Source organism: Terrapene carolina, unplaced genomic scaffold (assembly GCF_002925995.2).
Source record: "Terrapene carolina triunguis isolate 2854851 unplaced genomic scaffold, T_m_triunguis-2.0 Scaffold247, whole genome shotgun sequence".
NCBI classification, from domain to species: domain Eukaryota; kingdom Metazoa; phylum Chordata; order Testudines; family Emydidae; genus Terrapene; species Terrapene triunguis.
This window is the reverse complement of record NW_020664598.1, coordinates 1384014-1407304: the sequence shown is the minus strand read 5'-3', so window position 1 is coordinate 1407304 and position 23291 is coordinate 1384014. Positions and strand designations below refer to the sequence as shown.

Below are 23291 nucleotides of genomic sequence, written 5' to 3'. Positions count from 1 at the left end.
GAGCAAGACTATCTTTGATAGCTAGAATTTAATCATTCATTTTGTATAAATATCCTAGGTTGGGGACAATATATTATAGACCTTTAAAAAAATTAAGTTGAATACGGTTTAGAAATCTGTACATGTACTTAATAATGGACATAGTGCATTTTAAGTAGGGATATTTTGGCTAAAAGCAAAGGGTAATTTTATGGGGAAATAAATCTGAATATTATTTAGTGTTAATCTCATGAATGGTGTCTTGGTTCAGAAACCAGTATTATTAAAGAAACCCAACCACCTATGCTGCTGCCTAACTGCTGAGTCACATCTGCCACTCTTCCCAGTGTTTGACAATGGAAGAGATCACCACAAGAAAGAAAAGCTGGTTTATCCTGGCAGTTGGTATATGGGAAAAGAATTATAAAAGTGTCATGATTAAAGAATGAACCCGGAGAGAAGGCACATAGCTACTATTAAAGGAGAATGATCTTTGGCTACCTTGAGAAACAATGCTCAGCACATCAAACAATGAGATTGGAATCTTCCTTTTCCTATCTTTCTATTCTAAGCGTGAACTGGTGCAGTTAATTTCTATGGGTTGGGTGTGTACCACCACAAAAATTTCAATCTCTTTATGTGAGACACGAGGAATGTCACCCCAAATATCCAAAACACTGTTCAGATTTACAACGCCCTCTACCCAAAAGTCCCATAAGTAAAGAGTAGGTGATTCTCACACATCTCTCACAAGCTGGCTACAGAGAGTAGAGGGCTTGTTGAAGACAGAACTCCAGAATCCACAAAGGATACCCTCAGGACATTCCTTGTAAACCATCTTCAGAGAAATACATGGTTTCTTATCATCCACTGTAAAAAATGCCAAAGGGAGACAGGGATTTTGGTCTGTTTTTCTGAACAAATGTTCACTTCCCTTAGGTTACAGTCATTTCAAAATCAATGCACATTCAAAATACTTCAAAGGCAGATCACAACAAAGCTGGCAATTCAAGTGCCAAAATTTTTAAAGACAACCTCACATGATTCTAAATTCATGGTATATGGGGAGGGTGAGTGAGAGAAATGTGGAGTTTTACTGTTAGTTCTACATCCACCTCTTGATCAAAGTATTGCTTGCTTGAGATCTATGCTTTATTACAGGAGGAATTAAACTTGGCAGGGGTCGGGCATCCATTCCTCTCCTCCAATATCAGCAAAGTGCCAGCAGCTTTATCTGCTTTAACACCTCTGTGACCGAGATCCTAGTGGAGAGCCAGCTGTGGTCACTCAATTAGAGTGAACTGCAAAGAATGGGGGGCAGACAATCCCCCAAAAGCTAGTGGATCTTCCAATACTTAGATTTACCAAGCCAGCATAAAACAGCTTCTTTATTACCTTACAGGTTACTCAGAAGTCCAAACACAGTTCCCTTAAAGTGATCCAGCCTGAGGCCTCCATCTAGGTACCTAAGTCACATATGATGACTTCTGAAAATCTTATTTCATCATATAAAAGAAGAGTTTCTACCAATCCCAAAGGATTGGACACATTACCTACCAGGTGATTGAATATTCCAGATCTTACCCAAACACGCTACAGCCAATTCTTATTAACTAAACTAAAATTTATTAAAAAAACAAGAGAGAGAGAGTATGGTTAAAAGATCAATATACATACAGACATGAGTTCAATTCATTTAGGTGCAGATTCATAGCAGAGATGGTGAGCTTTGTAGTTGCAAAGAGTTCTTTTAGAAATAGTTCATAGGTTACAATCCAATGTCCAAATATCATATTCAGGGCGTACCAGCATAACTGGGACCTCAGTCTTGTGACTCAAACTTCCCCTGATGAAGCTTAAGCAGATCTGAGATGACAGAATCAGGACCCAAGGATCTTTTATACGATTTCGTGTCTTTTGACAAGTTGGGAGTTCAGAAGGTAATTAGCATGACTTTGAAGGAGGTCCATCACCGGTACTTAGCTATAGAATTAACATAAGGCAATTTGCTTGTTCCTCCGTCATTCACAGATTGCATTCATCTCTCTTTGAAATGTATAGCAAATAGAGATATCCCATGTTTACAATTCATTTAAATGATAGGATGTTCTTTTCACCTCTGAATTATCAGAATACAGCATAGACAGGGACTGTTGATTACATTGTCCACCCTACTCATATACAGGTGAGTCTCATCTTACATGCATTTAACATGCGCGAATTCAGCTTTGCGCAGTCGGCAAAAACAAAAAAAAGGAGAAAAATAACAATTTAAATACTGTACCTGTAGTGCGGGCGATTCCGCCCGCCATTACACTCAATGTAATTTTGACTATACGCGATTTTCGTTTTATGCGCTGACAGCGGAACATAACCCCAGCGTAAGATGAGACTCACCTGTATATGTAAAAACACAAACATTATCTCCCCACATGTCTTTTGAGGGTTATTTATTTTGCAGGATGTTTAACCCTTTCTAGCCATGTGTCACAACATCAATTGCACTGGATGATGCAGTCTCAAAGTATATTTGGTGTGATTGTGTTTATACCCTACCTCTCTGCCTTGTGCCTGAATTGAGGCTACCTTTGGGGAACCCCAAATTGAGAGCACTGCAGAGGGTGCCATCCATCCACATCATATCCCATAACCTCCTTCCCCACTCTGTATGGCATCAGGCATGAAACAAAGTTGCTTGATGCTGGTGCTGTGACAGTACCTTATCAAATTAGTAGCAGCCAGGGAAAGATGGTAGAAATACGGCAGCCGTCAGTATGAAGTGGGGACAGGGAGAAACTGACAGAACAAGGGCCAGTAGCTGCAAAAAAACATGATTAGGGAAAGAGTAAAAGAGAAGGGGCCTGCAGTAGGAAAACCTTCCCTCACATCAAGCTGAAATGGGTAAGCCGAAAGGTTATTCTGAGAATGAAGGTGTCTGCCTAACCCCAGGGTAGGAAAAACAAGATGCATGAACAGAACTTACCACACCTCTGCATCTCTAGTCTCATCCTTCAGGCAGCACTCCTGATATCCTGCACTTCAGTAGAGTAAACTGTCTCTATCTCATTCTCCACTAAGGGCTTGGCTACACTTGCAAGTTAGAGCGCATTAAATCAGCCTCGGGCGCCCTAACTCCTGAGGTGTCCACACTGGCAAGGCACGTAGAGAGTCTGGACCCTGCGGCTGGAGCGCTCCTGGTAATCCACCTCCACGAGAAGCATAAAGATTGCTGCGCCCCTGCTGGAGTGCCGCAGTGCCAGTGTGGACACCCTGGTCTATTAATGCGCTCTGATTGGCCTCCAGGAAATGTCCCACAATGCCTGTTCTAGCCACTCTGGTCATCACCTTGAAGTCTACTGCCTTGCCCTCAGGTGACCAACCGTCAGACCCGCCCTTTAAAGTCTCTGGGAATTTTGAAAGTCCCCTTCCTGTTTGCTCAGCTAGGCATGGAGTGCTCTCAGTGCATCTTTCCAGGTGACCATGCCTCCCCGCGCCAGGCAATTCCCAGTATGGAGCAATGGCGAGGTGCTGGACCTCATCAGTATTTGTGGGGAGGAAGCTGTCCAGTCCCAGCTGCGCTCCAGCCGTAAGAATTACGATACCTATGGGCAGATATCAAGAGCCATGATAGAAAGGGGCCATGACCGGGACGCACTGCAGTGCAGGGTTAAAGTGAAGGAGCTGTGGAACGCCTACCACAAAGCGTGGGAGGCAAACAGCCGCTCCGGTGCTGCCCCCATGACCTGCTGGTTCTACAAAGAGCTGGACGAGATACTTGAGGGTGACCCCATCTCTACTCCGAAGACCACCATGGACACTTCAGAGGCCGTGGCAGCCCAGGGTGCAACAAGGCAGGAGGAGGAAAGTGGGAGCGAGGGTGCTGAAGAGGGGGGCCCAGAGCCAGAGGACGGCACGGCATCCCTAGATGCATGCAGCCAGGAGCTGTTTTCAAGTTAGGAGGAAGATAGCCAGTCTCAGCAGATAGTGCTTGGGGAAGAACAAACAGCAGATGAGGTGCCAGGTAAGTGGCTTTTATTTTGAGAAGGGAGTTGTTGGGTGCAGGCTGTTGGGGTGAGGAGGGTTGCAGAAAGAGGGATTGGGGCTACGTGCATGCCTAGATGCGGAATAGGGCGTTGATGTGCTCTCTCACACCGTGGTAATTGGCCTCAGTGATCTCATCGAAGGTCTCATGCAGAAGCTGGGCAATCCGCTTGTGCAGGTTCCTTGGCAGAGCTACTGTGCTCCTTGTCCCAGTAAGGCTAACATATCCGCGCCAGTGGGGGACCATTACTGCACACAGGCAAGCCGCATAAGGGCCAGGTTGGAAGCTGCATTATTGCAAAAGACCCTCTCTTGCTTCCCAGGTCACCTTCAGCACAGAGATATCTTTCAGGACAAACCCATCCTGTGGAAAATGTGGGGACAGTGTTGAGTATAGGGGCCCCCTGCAGCTGTTGGCTCTCCCCAAGGCACAGGACCCCAGAGGACAGTAGGGTCCTGGAACAATCAGTCCTCCCTGCCCCTGTGGTTACTCACCATTTCGGGGCTGTTGTGGGTTATGTGCACTTGCCTTGGGACAGGCAGTTTGTGCTATTGTGTGCACTGTGCTTGTCTATAAGTTCGGCTGAATCATTGCTCTGTCTAGTGTTAACAATGCTGCCTCTGTTAAAATGTTGCATTTTGGCTTTACAGATGCAACCTTGAGATCCCAGCCAAACTTGTTATCAACGGCCGAAAGGCTGCAAAGACTCAGGAAGAGGCCATGAAGAAGCAAGGAGGACTTTCTCCATGAAGTCATGCAGCAGTCCCTTACTGAAAATAAAAAAGCACAGGCGTGGTGGGAGACCGAAAGGAGGGTCCACCAGGAGAATGCGGATCGCCAGCAACAAACCATGGAGCGGCTCCTAAACATTATGGAGCGCCAAGTGGACTTGATGCAGGCGCTCATAGCACTGCATACAGAGCAGATCCGCGCCCGCCATGTGCCCACCCTCCTGCCCCGCAGCCCTTGTCCCAAAACTCTTTCCCTTGTGCCATGTCACCGCCAACCCACTTTCCCCAACATCTGGTTTCTTATTGCCACCAGCTGCCTCCAACACCTTTAGCTTCACCACCCAGCCCTGCAAAACTACGACCCTTACCCACTGCACTCAACCCCCATCACCATGCATTTTAGCCAGCCTGAAGTGCAGCACTCATTGAATGGCACTCCAGACAGGAAGGCTGACTATGATAACAGGATATACGCAAATCTGTGATTGAACCGTTCCCCACCCACCCCCCTTCCCTCCTCCCACACAGCACAGATGTGTCATGCCATGTGTGTTTCTCCAGCAGTTGTGTTTCTTTTCAATAAATTATTTTTTTGTTTTGGAAACATTAAGTAAAAGATAGCATAGCACAGGAAAGCAACTGGCACTGCTAGTCAGTGCATCATATGTAGCAAACACAGATGCCTACTAGAATTGGAACCACTGCACTTCACTCCCGTGCAGGGCACCAGACATTACTGGTGGCTTTCAGCCTCAAATTGCTCCCTCAAGGCATCCCTAATCTTTATGGCCCTGCGCTGGACCCCTCTAATAGCCCTGGTCTCTGGCTGTTCAAATTCAGCCTCCAGGCGTTCAACCTCAGCGGCCCATGCCTGAGTGAAGCTTTCACCCTTCTCTTCACAAATGTTATGGAGGGTACAGCACGTGGCTATAACCCTAGGGATGTTGTCATCGTCTGGGTCCAGCTTCCCATACAGATAGCGTCAGCGGCCCTTTAAACGGCCAAAAGCACACTCCACAGTCATTCTGCACCAACTCAGCCTGTTGTTGAACCGCCTGACGGGACTAGCAGCTGAAGCCGCGGGCACAGTAGGAGCCCCCGGCTGGGGTGCCCCCGGCCCTGCCCCTCCCCTCCAATAGCTAGATTTCATAGAGAAAGTCTGATTTAATGATCCATGACACGTTTTTCATGGCTGTGAATTTGGTAGGGCCCTATTGATAAGCAGCAGGGAAATCACTCCAATTTTTATCATATTTTAAGCAAGAAGTTCCTGACATCCCACTCCAGCACATAATTGTAAGGTGCACAGGGCACAAAGTTTTCTGTCTCCATGAACCAGAGTTCTAGATAGGTCATCTATGAGGCTATGGCTACACTTGCAGATAATTCTTTTCTGGCATGGATCCTTGCAACCCGTCTTCTGCCCCTGTCAGAAGAAATTTTACCCGAGTCACAGAGTAGTTTCCGACCATGTCGTGGAACTGTGGATATGATCTTCACAGCACGGCAGCTGCAAGAGAAGTGTGGGGAGCAAAACCGACCACTGTACATGGCTCTTATTGACATAACTAAAGCCACATCTCAGTCACAGTTTGCTCAGACTACCTTTGGCCACCCCCACCCAATCCATCTGACCCTCCACAGATGACGGAAGGGGCAGGCTGCCCTCCAACCAGCAGTTCCCAGAGGGCCCAGGATCTGCAAGACCACGTCACCCATCTGCAGGCGGAGAATCTTGCACTGCAGACCCATGCTACGCAGTGTCCACTCAAAGAACAGACCCTGCACGAGCAACTAGCCTGGTCGCAGGCTCAGGTGGAGCCACTCACTGCTGAAGTGCAGACCCTGCGCGAGCAGCTTGGACGCTTGCAGGGAGAAGCAGCGACCCTTTGTGCCCAGACAGGCCACACATCACTGGAACAGCCCCCACAGTGGCCACTGCCCAGACAGTTCAACAGGGACCATTGAAAATTCTGGGGTTTCCTGAATGCAGGCTGCTCTTCCTGCTCTGTCCCTGAATGTACCCCACAGACCAGACTAAGGTAGGGCTGGTAGTCAGTCTGCTCTCTGGTGAAGCGCTTGATTGGGCCTCCTCCACTGTTGGAGCAGAAGAGCCCTGAGCTCTCTGTCTGCAATGCCTTCCTGCAAGCCATCCTGACGAACTTCAATGACCCACATTGTGTCTGCTCTGCAGAGGCTGCCCTCTTGAAGCTTCACCAGGGGCAAAGGTTGGCCACCTCCTACACCATTTCTGATGACTTGCGGTTGATGCTGAATGGAATGAGGCAGCCCAACTTTACCAGTTCCAGCAGGGGCTCAATGAGGAGATAAAAGATGAGCTAGCCCGCATTGAAACCCCACCCATCTAGTTCCCTTTATTGACCTCACTGACTCCCGGCTGCGTGAACAGAAGGAAAGGAAGGGTAACCCAACACCTCCATGCCAGACTTTCATACCAAGGCCTGTAGAAATGAGTCCTGAATCCATGCAAGTCAACCTGGGTCGCTGACATCTACCCTTGGAAGAAAAAGTGTGTCAACAACAGCTGAATCTCTGTTTTTACTGTGTAGAACCAGGACACGCCCTTGCCTCCTGCCCAGCTCGGAAGAACTTGGGAAACAGACAAGACCAGGCCCACTAGTAGCACAGCCTGGGCACCACCAGAGCTCCATGGTCCAGAACCATCCTGCCCACCCCTCCCCCAAGTAGAACCTGACCTGGGAACCCTGGTGCCTCCCTGCACTTCCAATTGCTACTGCAGTTGCAGGTCTTGGGGCAGGTGCAGCAGATTCTCTCCCCTCCTTTGCCCCCCACCCCCAGCTAGCAATGATAGACTCTTGGACTGCTGCCAACTTTCTAGATAGTGAGGCAGCCAACACCCTCCAGATCCCCCTCCAGTCAAAACCAACAGTGGGCCTGGTGGAGCTGGTTGATGGGTTGGGGTTGTCTCTGTTGTTGGGATTATTGACTCAAGAGACTGTACCTTTAGAGGCCATAGTGGAAGAGCACCAAGACACAACATGCTTTGATGTGATCCACTCCCTATTCTCCCCCATAATTCTTGGCATTCCTTGGTGGAAGTGGCAGGACCCAACAGAATAGAAACACAAATAAGGTGCTTTGCACGTGCTTGTCTTTTTTCTTATTGTTTCTTTTGCTTTTTTGGTAAAAGTGGTTGTCTGTATAACAGTTCTGAAGTAAATTTAAAAATGCTTTGACATAATAGAAGTCCAAATAATAATGAAAAACATATCTGGGTGGGTTGGGTCTGGGGAGGCTTTGACCAGCCCAGGACTCCTCCAGGCAGGTGTGTGTGTGTGTGTGAGGGGGGGTCTTGGGGCCTCGGCCAGCCCGGGACTCCTCCGGCCACCGGGGGGTGGAGAGGGAGTGCTTCTCCGGGCGGGGGGCTTGTGGCTCCAGGTGCAGGGGGCCTCAGGGCTCTGGCTGCCAGGGGGGAACGCAGGCAGAAGGGGTGGAGTCGGAGGCTAGCCTCCCCAATGGGGAGCTCCATCCACTACCCATGTGCCCGCCGCTCACCTCCTCACCCCCCCACCCTGTGTCCCTCTTCAGTCCCCCACCCACTGCTCGTCTCCTCCCACCCCGCCACTCGCCTCCTCACTGCCCTGCCAGACACCCCCCTGCCTGAAGCAAGAATTCCCTGGTGGCTCACTGCTCACCTCCTCACTCTCCCGCTTGCAGCTAGACCCCCTGCCTGTCTCCTCCCCCTGCTGCTGGCTCACCATTCGCCTTCTTACTCCTCCACCAGGGCCCCCCCCGCCACTCGCCTCCTCACCCCCTCGCCCGCTGCTCGCTTCTCCGCTTGCCTCCTCAGCCCCCTGCCAGCTGCTCACCTCACTGCTTGCCTCCTCACGCCCTCCTTGCTGCCTCACCTTGCTCCTTAAGCATTGTGTGTCCCACCTGTGTTTCCAGAAAGGCGGTGGTGCATGCAGGAGCAACAGGGAGGAAGAGGAGGGGCTGATGCTTCCCCCCATTGCCCAGGAAACTGCTGTGGCTGCAGGGAAACCCCCTAGTGGCTGCATGCGGTCATGGTGGCCGCATTTGAGAAATGGGGACTAGACTGCGTGGAAATAAACACCACAGGAAATACCACCTGGGAAGGGTGAATATACACTTCCCTCATGGCTCCTAATTGGCTCCTTTATTTAAGCCTAAGAGAAGTTCCAGGAAACGTCTGTGCAAGGAAGTTGACTCCCCTGCAGCCACAGTGATAGATTTGCCTCTCGGTTCACCCTCAGACCACTGCCCTCAACTCTGACGCTTGGCTCTGACTTCTGGTTCCTGACCCTGTCTCTAACCTTAGGTGCTGCTCTTGGCCTTGGACCCCTCTACTCCGACCTGACTGTCCAACTCCTAGTCATGACACCTCCTGCATCTTTAAGAGATAATTTACAGCAATGAAGTGCACATCTGGAAGCACACATTGGGAAGACACATTTCTAATGAAAATCAGAAAGGTCAGGATGTCCTAGAGGAATCAACCTATATGTAGCACTTCAGTCCTTGGTTGCTAAATTCATTTTGTACTCAGGTTTGTAGTGACCATGTAATGGCTGTTTACCCTGTGAAATGAGATGGCCAGATGTCCACACAATATATAAATAAAAATCACCAATTCAATAGAAAGGCCAGTAACTGAATGGGACGGATGCCTCCAGGGCAAGGCTAAAGTCCACTGCCAGTGGCTACTAGGTGGTAAAAGCCTTATACTGCTGCTGCATGTGCTGTCCAAGTTTGATGGAAAAAAGGGAGTCTCTGTAGCTGCCAAGGCAACACTGGTCACCAGCCCTTGGTTTATTTAAATTTAAATAAATCAATATATAAATCAAACTTTAAAATTATTTAAAAAAACTCTTCTGTGGTTGTGAAAGGAAAAAAGCTAGGACTAGCAAGCGCTCTTTTCAATACTGTTTAATATGCATTTAATCTAAGATTACTGAGTTACCTAGTGGGAGTTAAATGTCAGCTGGTTATTTACACATAGTATTTAATGAAAAGATTAACAACTGCTAAATATTTGCATTTCAATTCAGAAAATGAGTTGGGAATTTAACTGACACAGAATGTGCTGGTCTTGATTTAAAATATTGACACCCTAAAGAACCTGTCTTTAGTTGTAGATTAAAGCTGGATCAGCCAATGTAATCCCTGTAACTTTTCCCAATGGGCCTTTCCAGTTATCTCTGAAGCCACTAAAAATTTTCAGAGGATCTCAAATTTTACTAGACCAGCCTCAGCCTCAAAATGTGAGTCCCAAACTCACGAATGTTTTAGAAGAGGCCTTAAATTTTCCAGTTCCTCCAATACCCTCTCCCCATCTCCAGACACCTATAAAGTCTTAGGAGCCCACACTCACCATTCCAAACATGGGGGTTTTCAGACCCTTTTGCAATGAAAATTCCTAGTCTACAGAAAAATCCCTACCTGACTGGTTGCTCTTCCCCAGGCCCCTCAGCACAGGGAACAGGCAGAGCTCCCCCCACCTATGTAAACAGAGTGCCGAGCCCTTCAGCAGACTCTGTAGGTCCCCAGCCCTGCTTTGGTTCTTCCTGCCCACCTTGACCCCAAGGAAAAGGGTGAAGATGCTCGCTCTCTCCCTCTTCCCTCCCCACACTGCAGCTTCTGGCCAGTGAGGCCCAAATTGGGAAGATCAGGCTCTCAGTGTCATCAACCTCCCCCCAGAATTCCCACTCACCACCTGCCACTGCTCCATATGTGTTGCTGTACTCCATCCCCACACCTAACCCCAAGTCCCATCTCCCTTCTTACAGGTGCCATTTTGCTCTTCCCACTGGCTTTAGGGCAGCAGTTCTCAAACTGTGGGTTGGGACCCCAAAGTGGGTCATGACACCCTTTGAATGGGGTTGCCAGGGCTGGCTTAGACTTGCTGAGGCTCAGGGCTGAAGCCTGAGCCCCACTGCCCAGGGTCAAAGCCGAAGCCCGAGGGCTTCAGCCCTGGGTGGCGGGGCTCAAGTTGAAGGCTCCCTGCCTGGGGCTGAAGCCCTTGAGCTTTAGCTTTGGCCCCCCTGCCCAGAGGAGTGAGGCTTGGGCTTTGGCTCCCCCAACCGGGGTAGTGGGGCTTGGGTTGGCTCAGGCTTCAGTTCCCCCTCCTGGGGTCGTGAAGTAATTTTTTTTGGTCAGAAGGGGATCGCGGTGCAATGAAGTTTGAGAATCCCTGCTTTAGGGGATGCCTCTCTCTCCCTTCTGCAATCTTCCAATCTTCAGAGAGCCACCAGGAGGGGCCACTGCCCTCGCCCATCCTGTAGAGAGAGTGCACCAGGATCTTCAGGGGAAGGGATATAATCTCCTCTCCCTGCTAGCACAGGGCCCAGTCCCATTCACAGACTGGGCTTTGCTGTCCTGGGCCATGCCAGTCAGGGATAGCTCCATTCTTGTAGGCAGGGTTTGCCTGTGATAGGGGAATCTTATCCCCAGGGACTGAGGTCCCCTCAGCCAGCAGGTCCTGAACCAGCAGTGCTCAGTCTGAGAGTGGAGCAGCGCTTGGCCGTGCTGGATGGGAGGAGAATGTCCCCCTCCCGTGAAGATCCCAGAGCTCTATCTATGGGATTTAGGGGGCAGTGGCCACCCCAAAAACTGGAAGATGCAGAGACAGAGTCTATTTTAAGGTCATTTTACATCACTTTATGGAGGAGGAAATGACCTTAACAGACTATAGAATTCAGACCGTTAGGTTTATCATGTATTGTCATTAAATAGTTACATCTTACATCATGAGAAAGAACTCTGAAGTATTTTTGCACTAGCCATTGGGTGCATTAAATAACATGTGATTCACTCATAATCCTTGATAGTTCCTTTTCTCATAACCATATTGTTCCACATGGAACCTTTAGCAGAAAAAGGAAAGTGATGTAGTGGCTTGTAACAATTCTGGAAGTGAGGTTCAAAATAGAACTCCCCTTGCTGTGCTGACCACTTGTTCAGCGTATACCCTATTTCAATAAAAATGTTTGTGAATGATCGTACAGTAACTCCTCACTTAACGTCCTAGTTATGTTCTTGAAAAATGCTACTTTAAGCGAAACAATGTTAAGTGAATCCAATTTCCCCATAAGAATTAATGTAAAGGGGGGGGTTAGGTTCCAGGGAAATTTTTTTTTCCAGACAAAAGACATTAGATACATATACAGTATAAGTTTTAAATAATTTTAAACAAAAAATTTAATACTCTACTCACCAATGATGATTGTGAAGATTGGTTGAGGCAGGGGCGTAGTGGGTCGGGGCACAGGGGCTCACCCCATTCCACCCACCCAGGGCTCCTGCTGGGAAGTGGGGTCAGGGCGCAGGAGCTCACTCTGTTCCGCCTGCCTGGGGCTTCTGCCCCTCTCCGCCCGCCTGGCATTCCACCCAGGGAATGGGGTCGGGGTGCAGGGGCGCCAGGCGGGTGGAAAGGGGGAAGTCCCCGTACCCTGACCCGGTCCCTGGCAGGTGGCTGGAGCCAAACAACATTATAAGGGAACACTGCAGGACTTTAAAGGAGTATGTTCTCTAATAGGTCAGCGACCCAATAGCAAAATGACATTAACTGGGAGGATGTTAAGTGAGGAGTTACACCTCTACCCCGATATAACACAACCCGATATAACACAAATTCGGATATAACGCGGTAAAGCAGTGCTCCGGGGGGGGGGGGGGGGCGGGGCACCCCGGCGGACCAAAACAAGTTCGATATAATGCGGTTTCACCTATAACGCGGTAAGATTTTTTGGCTCCCGAGGACAGCGTTATATTGAGGTAGAGGTGTACTGTAAAATAAAAATTAAGAGAGGAACTCATAAGATGTATAAGTAACATAAGCATCTCTCAGGGAATGTCTGCACTGCAGAACGAGTCCCATGACAGTGAGTCTAAGAGCCAGGGTTAACTGACCCGGGCTCACATGGCTCACGCTACAGGGCTAAAAATAGCAGTGTAAATGTTTGGGCTTGGGCTGAAGCCCACGCTCAGAAACCCAGGAAAAGGGCTGGATCTCAGAGTCCAGGCTCCAACCTGAGCCTGAAGGTCTACACTGCTATTTTTAGCATTTATCTGCAGAGGCATGTGTTGGGGTGAATATACAATGAAAAAGGCTCATCTGGTTTACTATAAATGGATCAGAGGTGCTAGCCTTTACTGCAGGAATCAGCAAGGAAGTAGAGTGGGATCAGCAACTGACTCTAGTTTCCTTCAAAAGGGAGAAATGAGACATGCGCCTGTGCTGGCAGCCCTCAAATGGAGCAAGCCATTTTGCGACTGGGCAGGCTGAAGTAAACCTAGCTCCTTTTCCCTTGCAGTATGGTGCACCAGATTGAAGAGTTTGGTTGGTTTACTTGACTTAGCTGTTAGGAAAATGAAAGCAGTGTCCTGTTCTTGTTAGTTATGTGTAAGAAGGAGTTATTGACTGGAGAGCACGATCTGGTTTTAATTTTATTACCTGCAGCTTTCAGATAAGTGAATTCCAAAGCACTATACAAACTCACTGACTGTACAAATACTGAATATATGAATGTCTCTGTGTACCACTAAAGTACAGCCAGTTCTGGGATGTGCCACGACAACTGTTTAGCAATGCACAGCAATACTACACCATCATTTAATGCAGGAAGTGAAGATAGTGTCACAACCCTAGAGGCTCAGATACCTCCTCTATTAGCTCCTTGAGTATTCTAGGATGCATTTCATCAGGCCCTGGTGACTTGCAGGCATCTAACTTTTCTAAGTGATTTTTAACTTGTTCTTTTTTTATTTTATCTGCTAAACCTACCCCCTTCCCATTAGCATTCACTATGTTAGGCATTCCTTCAGACTTCTCGGTGAAGACCGAAACAAAGAAGTCATTAAGCATCTCTGCCATTTCCAAGTTTCCTGTTACTGTTTCTCCCTCTTCACTAAGCAGTGGGCCTACCCTGTCTTTGGTCTTCCTCTTGCTTCTAATGTATTGATAAAAAGTCTTCTTGTTTCCCTTTATTCCCGTAGCTAGTTTGAGCTCATTTTGTGCCTTTGCCTTTCTAATCTTGCCCCTGCATTCCTGTGTTGTTTGCCTATATTCATTCTTTGTAATCTGTCCTAGTTTCCATTTTTTATATGACTCCTTTTTATTTTTTAGATCATGCAAGATCTCGTGGTTAAGCCAAGGTGGTCTTTTGCCATGATTTTGGTCCTGCCATGCGGGCAGGGGACTGGACTCGATGACCTCTCGAGGTCCCTTCCAGTCCTAGAATCTATGAATCTATGAAACCCAGTGGCCCCCTCCCTCAGGGGGTTCCCTGGGGAGGCAGATCAGCATTGTATGTTGCTAACGCTGTTGCAAGCATCGCAAGGCATTTTGGGAAGGGTTAAAGGTGTAAGTGTGGAACGAAAGGTATCTTTACAGGCGGCGAAAGGCTGGAGGGGGAGGAAAGGAGAAAAGAACGGGTTAACTTGATGTTCCAGCTACACCTGAAGATAAGGAGCTGACTCCAGCCCAAGGCCATTGCACACACTCTGCTACCTGCCAAGAAAGAAGGGGGGAGTCAACCCCCCACAACCAGCCGTGAGAAAGGAGAGTGGCTGAATAAATTGCAGGGCCGCAAAAAAAGGAGTGAGACAAGAAGGTCAACAAGGGAAAAATAACTGTCTCATGGCCGCTGGTGTATTTTGGGGAAAGCTGAGAAGGCCACAGAAAGCCGGTTTGGACTGGTACAAAGAGCACCAGGAACAGAGGTGAACACCCCCAAAAGAAAAAAGGCAAACACCCCCAAAAGAACCCAGGACTTAAAAACCCTCCCGAGAGCCAAAGCAAGTTGGAGATCACAGCGGACCCTGGACGACCTGGGCCCAGGACAAGAACTCCTGTCCACCCCTCCCTCTCTTCTTCTTACGTTACACCCAGGCTTGGCCAGCCTCGGGTAGTGCAGGTGAGAGTATGAAAGTGGGTTAGGGCTTGGGGCACTAACGCTTTCTTTCTTCCTCTGAGTGACGTGGGGAACCCCTCCCCAAGCACTCTCTGCTGTTATTTTATTAATAAAGCTTTAAATTAAAACTCAGACACGTGGTGTGTTTCGTCATCTCCTCCCCAAACGATCCTGTGGCCTCAGCCTGATCACGTGACGCCTCAGGCAGATTGGTAACAGCAATCTGTCACAATAGCAATTCTCAAACTCTAACCTGTGGATCACTAGTGGTCCATTAAACACTAACAGGTGGTCTACAGGGAGTGACAGATCAAAGGGTGCTGGTTCTTCTCCTTGATTCCAGCAACTAAATTGCATTGAAAGACGCTTAAAATATTAAATACCCCACTAATATCACCTGCCTATGTAAGCAACTGCTGTAATTATCAGAGGGATGTACTATAAATGCAGACTGGAGTGGAAGTGGTCCCTGCAATCATGAATGGAAGGAGAGGTAGTTCATGAGACAATCATTATTAAGATGTTGTCCCACTGAAAAATTATCCACTTATAACTGAAGGGGGAATTTAAATAGGCAGAATAGAATTATCCATGTCAGAATTTGGGCTGGATTTACTCTACTACTCTCACAAAGAGTGCTAGGCAGTCAAGGCCTCAATTTTCACTCTCATCCATAAGATGGCAGATCAGCATTCCCCAACACTACAGGGATGGGATCAGTAATGCCTCAAGAGTGTGCCATTTACTAAATGCTACTTCCTGCAGTACCTGACTTTTCCCCAGAGGTCTTTGCTATTCAACTACTGACCCAGCATGATTTTACCTGGATTATGAGATCACATATTAAAATGCTATTGCTGCAAGCCTGGCAAAGGCTATAATAGGACTTAACAGAATTTCATGAACTAAGACTATTCAACAATAAAAATAAGTAAGAAGAGCACGTGCAGTTACACTAGCTGGGACAACAATTACCTCATCTCATGCTTCATGGCACAAGCTGACCACCTGCAGAGGCCAGGAAGAAAAACAACATTTACAATTAGGTGTCCTATAGGAGGGATTCACTCTCCTCCCCGAGGTACCTAGCATTGGTCCCTGTTTGAGGCACAGTACTGGATTAGATGAACCAATAATTAGTTTCAAGAGGGAAGGAGCTGGAGTACCAGACTAGACAGAATACATGCCTGCTACAGTATGGAAATCCCTATATTCAGTTACCGGCCAATCCAGTGGCTTGAGAAAGCCAGGTGCATTGCCATTCATACAGAATCTGTGTTTGGGTTCCAAGTTCACGGGGGGGGAGGGGGGAGAAGAGGGTGTTCCAAGGGACAGCACACTCAGCCCTTAAAATGAGCATTCTAGTTTCTCACAAGTCTCATCTTCTGATAGATATTTGGAATAACATCCCGTCATGCTCCACCAGAAAATAAAATCAGAAATTAAATGGGAACTATGCCAGAAACCCAGTTCTGCATGAATTATTTTAATGAACAAATATCAGGTGAGATGAACACCTGACAGGGAGCTGCTGACAGCCAGTACAGGGAGGAGAACGGCTGACAAGTTGAAAAAAAGGAAAATTAAGTGCAGTAAAAGTACTCCCTCCCCCTAAGAGAGCCAACCAAACCACTCCAGTAATTAACAAATCTTAATTTTAGGTGCTAAAATAATCTTTTCCATTTAATTTCTTAACACAATTGGGTTGCAAAATGTCAATACAGTGAACAAGCCACCACAAAGAGGACTGGCAGAAATCCTACTGGACTTCACTCTAAATTTCTCCTCACGCAGCTTCTGAGACAGAGACAATAAGAATGGAAAGTAATGGAGAAGGAGGTGACCTTAGAGAGAGAATTCTTTGCTACCCAGCCTGTCCTCAGATATTGGATCTCCCTCTCCAGACCCCCAGTTTATTTCCATGCTCATTGTGCTGCAGAGATCACTTTCTCAGTGCTTCTGTGAATGCTTTAATCCCATGACTGTGAAGGTAGCAGCAGTCAGTTTTTCATAGACTAGGAACATGAGTGCGGCAGTGAGGACCGTCTGCAGGAGCTTTGCTTCAAGGCCTTTGTAGAGTCCCACCAATCCAAAACGCCTAAGAAGAAACAGGTTTGACAAATGTGAAGTTTTCTCTAAGCAAATTACAGCACTAATGAGAAATGCTGCATTGACAGCTCTGCATGCTGAAGCTCTTCTTTTATCCCTAGAAGAGGGATAAAGCATGGGAAACTGAACAAACTTCTCACACACTCTACCCCACCAAAATACTTCATATTTTGTTGAGGAGAGTAAGTCAGTTTCCGTGGCATAGTCAACTTTTGGCCTCTATGCAGAGACTGTTAGCAAAGAAGCCAGTTAGGATGCAGACACTTGCCTATCAGACTTATCGGCCAACTAACTAACAGCCTTAGAACAGCACTGTCCTACAGTGACTACTGACCTATTACTAATTAAAGTTAGAAGTTAAATTACAGACACAGAATTAAGATTCCTTATCCTATCCCCAGTCTCCTAACTACTTAGATTAGAAACATATGGGTTCAATAGAGAAGGGTAAGCATTCTTTGCAGGAAACTTAACTCTTTTCCAGAGGAGAGGCTGACTGAGTTGCTATCTATAGAATCACCTCACTCTGAACAACATACAGATATTTAATTTGAAAGTAGTTACTTGCTCTCCCATCCCTGTTTTCAATATTTGACAAGTGGAACTGGGTTACTAGTTCAAGTGGGTGAAAATAAATAATGGTCAGGCCCAGCAATATTAACTGCCAATATGTTAAAAACCCATTCTTTTGTGGGAGTGTGCGTCATTAAGACAGAAACTAGAAAGCTCACCTTACTCTCTGTCGAAGAAGATAGAGAACATTCTTAAGACTGCCTAGTGTCCGGTTTTCGGGGTTCAATCTGTGACGTCCAAACTGAAAGGGAAAGGAAAGAAACAGTGTTAACAATTTATTGGGATTATTTCCTCCTAACCACAACCCTCACTACCAGACCGAGAACCCTGATGAACAGGTAAAATGCGCAGAGGCTACTAAATTCTATGGTAATTTCTAAGATTGATTATCCTATATCTATTTTCACGTCTTCCAGCTTGTGCTGTTGTCAAAAGGTTGCAATTAGTGCAGAAGAGTGTAGCCAAAGCTTTTACTGCCCTGAGTTTTACTGACCTGAGTTTATACTGAACTGATATCATACCTCCAGCAATAAATCTTTGTTTGCTAGAAGTGAAATCTTATTGATTTTAAACTCCAGTTCCATTCCAATCATAAACACGGAACTACACAATGCTATTATGTTTCATTGACTCCCTGGAAAACAATTCTCATTTTCAAGATTATTTTTTTAATTAACAGTCCTGCAAAAGTCAATCTGGGATCCGAAATTCAAGCTGAGTTCTTTCTGACTTGTACATCACTGAGTTAAAGATTCACCAGGACAGATTATGCCCTCCCATCTATGCAAAGCTGTTAACTTCAGTGAAATTACACAGGTGTAAGCACGGGCAGAATTTAGTGCTAGCACTGGAACTTCATTTACAACTGTACTGATGATTAAGGCTAAGATTTAATCACGAGTATTTTTAGTAAAAGTCATGGACAGGTCACCGGCAAGAAACAAAAAGTCACGGCCCGTGACCTGTCCATGATTTATACCATAAATACCTCTGACTGAATCTTTTTTTTTTTTTTTGGGGGGGGGGGGGACTGTGGGGGGAGAGCCTGCAACATCAGCTGCGAGGGGGGTTGGGGGGGACCTTACTGCTGCTCTGGCAACGGGCGGGGGGGAGGGAGGGAAGAGAGGAGCCCCACTGCTCTGGCCACCCCGGGATCACAACGGCTGCTCCCGCTGCCACTGGGACTGCTGCTCAGGCAGTCCCCAGGGCCAGCCGCTGCTTGGGCGGTCCCGGAGCCAGCTGCTCAGGCCATCAGAGCAACAGTTGGTATGGTTGGCTGTGAGGCCACCTGAGGGGCTGGCTGCAGAGCCACTCCAGCAGTGGCCAGTGTAGCTGTCCCCAGGGCTGCCTGGGCCCCAGCTGCTCGGGCGGCCCTGGAGTCAGCCACACCGGCCGCTGCAGAAGTCACGGAGGTCACAGGACTGCGACCTCTGTAACAAACACAGAGCATTATTGATGATCCATGCTCCATGCAAACATCCAGCTAATTCTACCACACTTGGCTCTGCAGTGCTAACTACTTAGTATTAAAGTAAGCAGATATGACTTTGAATAGTTACTAAAATTTTTATCTCTGTAATAATACTACACCAATGTCAACATGTATAGTTACCCAAGCTAAAATAAAGGTATTCACATTACATGCTGCAAGATGAACTGACTGCTTCCAAGGATCAGGAGTGAGCGATTCCCTCACCACTCCAATTAGTGTACAACACTGGGCAACTGGCTAGGTGCATTATTTATGAGTTCACTTTCCTCTAATGCGTCAAATATTGGCCACCGCTGAAAGCAAGTAGTGGTCTGACTAAGTAAAGCAAACCTTATGTATATTATTTGCTTTTTTAGTTTACCTTCAATCATTTGCTCTTTAGTATTTAGTCTTTAAAATTTATTTTCCATGGTTATGGAACCTATTTTCTATTTATATTCAGAATCCACATTTTATGCAGCCTTTAAATTCACATTTTATGCAGCACTTAAATTGTAAGGTGCCTCAAGAGTTTTTGTGGAAGACACTACACAAATGCGTTATATTGTAATTACTATTAGCTGCTTATGAGACTGCCCTATGCCTACTGAAGTTCCGGCAGGCTCCATTGGCAAGGCAACAAAAAAAGCCTAAGTCTAGGCCCTTACAAATGGTGAGACCTGCCAATGACCTTCAAAATAATCAGCAAGATAAGAGAAGTCCGTCTAGCAAAGACTCATGAATAGACAGGTCTTGGGTTGTACAGTAGTGGCCTCCAGAGGCAGAGCTGCCTTCGCCTGGAGTTAGATGGACCTATTTTCAGTGTAACAAATACTCACCCGCAAAATTGATTGTACTGTCTGCATGGGGTAGGTGATGGTGGTGGCAACTGCCTTAGCTACTGCACCAATGACGAATGCATCCAAAGAGGTAAGCTGTTCAACAGTGTAAGGAAAATATTACTTGCATGAAGAAACAGATCAGATGTTACAGTTTTATACCTATCACCATAATGTCTGAGTGCTTTCCACATAAAATCAATAGCAAAATCCCTAGTGGACTTCATGGAATTTCTGATACTTCTCCCTTTTCAGGATCAAAACTATAAATAAACCCACACAGTTAGAGAGAGGATTTACAACAACCTCTTGCATATCTCATATCTCCATTACTGAAACCCAGTGGGAGGAGCCACATGACTGGAATGTTTTAAAGTCACTGGATACACCCTATTTAGCAAAAAGAGCAGGTAGAAGGGAGGGGGATGGCACTCTACATGAAAGATACCATTATGAGCTTTAAAATTATTGACAATTGAGAGGAACAGGATCTGAACTGCTTATGGTTCAATGATCTGATAAATCACAAGATGAGGTACTGGTGGAGATCTGTTACAGGCCATTAAAGCAGATAAGGGAATAGGATGAGCAGATCCATAAACATCTATGTGCAATCATAGAATCATAGAAGATTACGGTTGGAAGAGACCTCAGGAGGTCATCTAGTCCAATCCCCTGCTCAAAGCAGGACCAACACCAACTAAATCGTCCCAGCCAGGGCTTTGTCAAGCTGGGCCTTAATATCTAGAAACACTGAGTTATCAAGGGTTATTTCCATCATGGAAACATATGTTAGAGTTCTCATGCTGCCATTAGTAAAGCATCCTTGAGTTCTAAAATTTATAGATGGTAACTTTCTAGCACAAAAAAACAGTGTGTCAAACATACAGAATTACCCCAAGTTGGTTGCACTATTAGACCTCAGTCTAAGCAATAAAGATGAACTGATCATTGACCTAAAAACTGATAGTTGCTCAGATGCACGTGATCAAACACTAATTTCATTTGTTGTGTGCAAACAGAATGTAGTCCTGACCAGTAATATATATGTACTTGGTGCTTTAAAAATGAACAAATTCCTGGTGCTAAAAACAAACATGAGAAAAATTGAGTGGGAGAAAACATTTAAACATAAAAATAAAAGTGATAATGAAGAGTTAAAGAATGCTTTTTTACATGCCCAGGAAACCCACAAATCTGCAATCACATTGTGACATTCTATACTTTGTGGGAGCGTCCTGTAACCCCCATATTCCTCACTGATATATAATTGTAATCTTGCATATAAAGCATGCCATGTAAGATATCAGGGGAAAGGTTATGATCTACTGGAAGCCATTGTTCTATCTAAATATGTATATCATCAATGCATACGAAATTATAAGAATTGTGTTATATGGTTTTCACTAAAATATGCTGTGGGTGTGGGAAGCGCCCAGATACTAGCTCAAAGGAGACAATGATGAGGGAAGAGGTAACCAACAGATGCTGAACAGATATCACCAGCCATTGTCCAGCAGAGGAGTTACAATTCAATGACTCACTCACAGGAGACATACCAGGGTATTGCTTCACCTTGTGACTCAGCAATGCCCACCAGACATGCCTGGACTTGTGTTCTCCAAGTACATGGACTAAGGGTATAAAACAGAACACAGGGGCCACATGCTTTGCCTTTCTCCTTCCCCCATCTATGCTGCAAGCAACAAAGACACTCAGAAGACTGGAGACTCCAACAGAAGAGACTGGCTCAGGTTTAAGGGACAAACCTGTATATTAAGGACTGCAATATCCAGCGGGGTCAAAAAAACTCCTTAATCTATATGTTGCCCAGTCTAATAAGGTTGAGAGTTTAGACTGCGTGCTTATATTTTCTTTTGTTTTGGTAACTAACTCTGACTTTTTGCCTATCACTTAATATCACTTAAAATCTATCCTTTGTAGTCAATACATTTGTTTAGCTGTTTATCTTTACACGTGAGTTTGCCTGAAGTGTGTGGTAAATCTGCTCAGGTTTGCAAAGGCTAGTGTATATCCACTTTCCATTGATGAAGTGGTGAACCAATTAATAAATTTGCACTGCTCATCTTTAGCAGTGCAAGACGGTATATTCCTGAGGTACAAGGCTGGGAGCTGGGGGGATTTGGCTGGTGCCTTTCTTTGTGTGATTCATGAGTGGCTCTAGGAGCACTCATGCAATCTAGCTGGGTGTGGGGCTGCATATGCGGTTGTGCTGAGTGATAATGGTGCCTTGAGGCACTAGCAAAGCATTTATCACTAGCAAAACATTGTGAGTGACAGCCCAGGCTGGAGAGTTAAGGGGGCACAGCGGTCCCATAGTTCCAGGCTGCATCCCGGGAATCCCGTTACACACATAAGAAGGCTTCTTGTGTGAAAAGAAATCCTAGTTAAAAGAGGAAATGAAAGTATCAATTAAAATAAAAAAGAATACATATAACAAATGGAAAAATAGGAAAGTGGATAGCAATGAGTATAAATCAGCAGTTAGGAAATGCAGACAGTTGACAAAGGAAAATAAAGGTATAAAAAAATAAAAAAATTACTATGGCCAGTAGGATTAAGGACAATAAGGAATTCTTTAAATATATCAGGAACAAATGAAATCCTAACAATGGTATAGATCCAACAGTAGATAAGGATGGTAAAATTGTCAATAGCAATGCAGAAAAGGCAGAAATAGTCAATAAATATTTCTGTTCTGTATTTGGAATAAAGCAGCCTGACATATTCATATCTTACAGAGATAAGGAAATACTTTCTATTCCATCAATACCTATGGCAAATATTAAAGCGCAACTATTAAAGTTAAGCATTTTAAAACTAGAAGGACCAGATAATTTGCATCCAGGGGTATTAAAAGAATTGGACCAAGGAGCGCTCTGAACCACTGATGTTGATTTTTAACAAATCTTGGAATACTGGGGAAGCTCCAGAGAACTCGGAAAAAAGGAAATGTTTTGTCAATATTTAAAAAAGAGTAAATGTGATGACCCAGGTATAGGCTGGTTAGTCTGACATCACTCCCAGGCAAAACCATGGGAAGGTTGATATGGATACGATCTGTAGATAATTTAAAAAAGGAAGCACAGTGAATGCCAATCAACAGGGTTTTATGGAAAATAGGTCTTGTCAAACAAATTTGGTACTGTTTTTGAATAACTTACAAGTTTGGTTGATAAAGATAATTGTGTTGACATAATATACTTGGACTTCTGTAAGGCACTGATTTAGTCCTGGATGACATTCTGATAAAAAATAAGCTCTATACAAAAATCAATGTAGCCTATATTAAATGAATTAAATAGGTCATAAAAAGTAATTGCAAATGGGGAATCCTCCACCTCGGGGGATTTCTAGTGGGGCCTTGGTGGAATCTGTTCTTGGTTCAATGCTACTCAATATCTTTGTCAATGATCTGGAAGGAAATATAAAATCAATGCTGGTAAAATTTGCAGATGACACAAAATTGGTGGAGTAGTAAATAATGATGGAAATAGGTGAGTCATGCAGATGAGTAAGATGGGCTCGTTTGAACAACATGCATTTGGCTATATTAAAATGCAAGGTTGCAGTGTTGTAGCCATGTTGGTGCCAAGATATGAAATAGACAAC

General features: G+C 45.8%; 1 protein-coding gene across 2 annotated transcripts in view; it reads right to left on the bottom strand.

The window, feature by feature from the left end:
• Positions 1-16133: 16133 nt before the first annotated feature.
• Positions 16134-23291, bottom strand: part of SLC25A17 (solute carrier family 25 member 17) — a 51660-nt gene continuing 44502 nt past the window's right edge. For both annotated transcript variants that reach the window (XM_024200405.2, XM_024200406.2), the window contains exons 7-9: positions 19659-19754; positions 17507-17589; positions 16134-16764 (exon numbers count right to left, since the gene is read on the bottom strand). In XM_024200405.2, the coding sequence (XP_024056173.2) occupies positions 16617-16764; positions 17507-17589; positions 19659-19754 (327 nt within the window). In that variant the 3' untranslated portion in view covers positions 16134-16616. The remainder of the gene's footprint in view (positions 16765-17506; positions 17590-19658; positions 19755-23291) is intronic.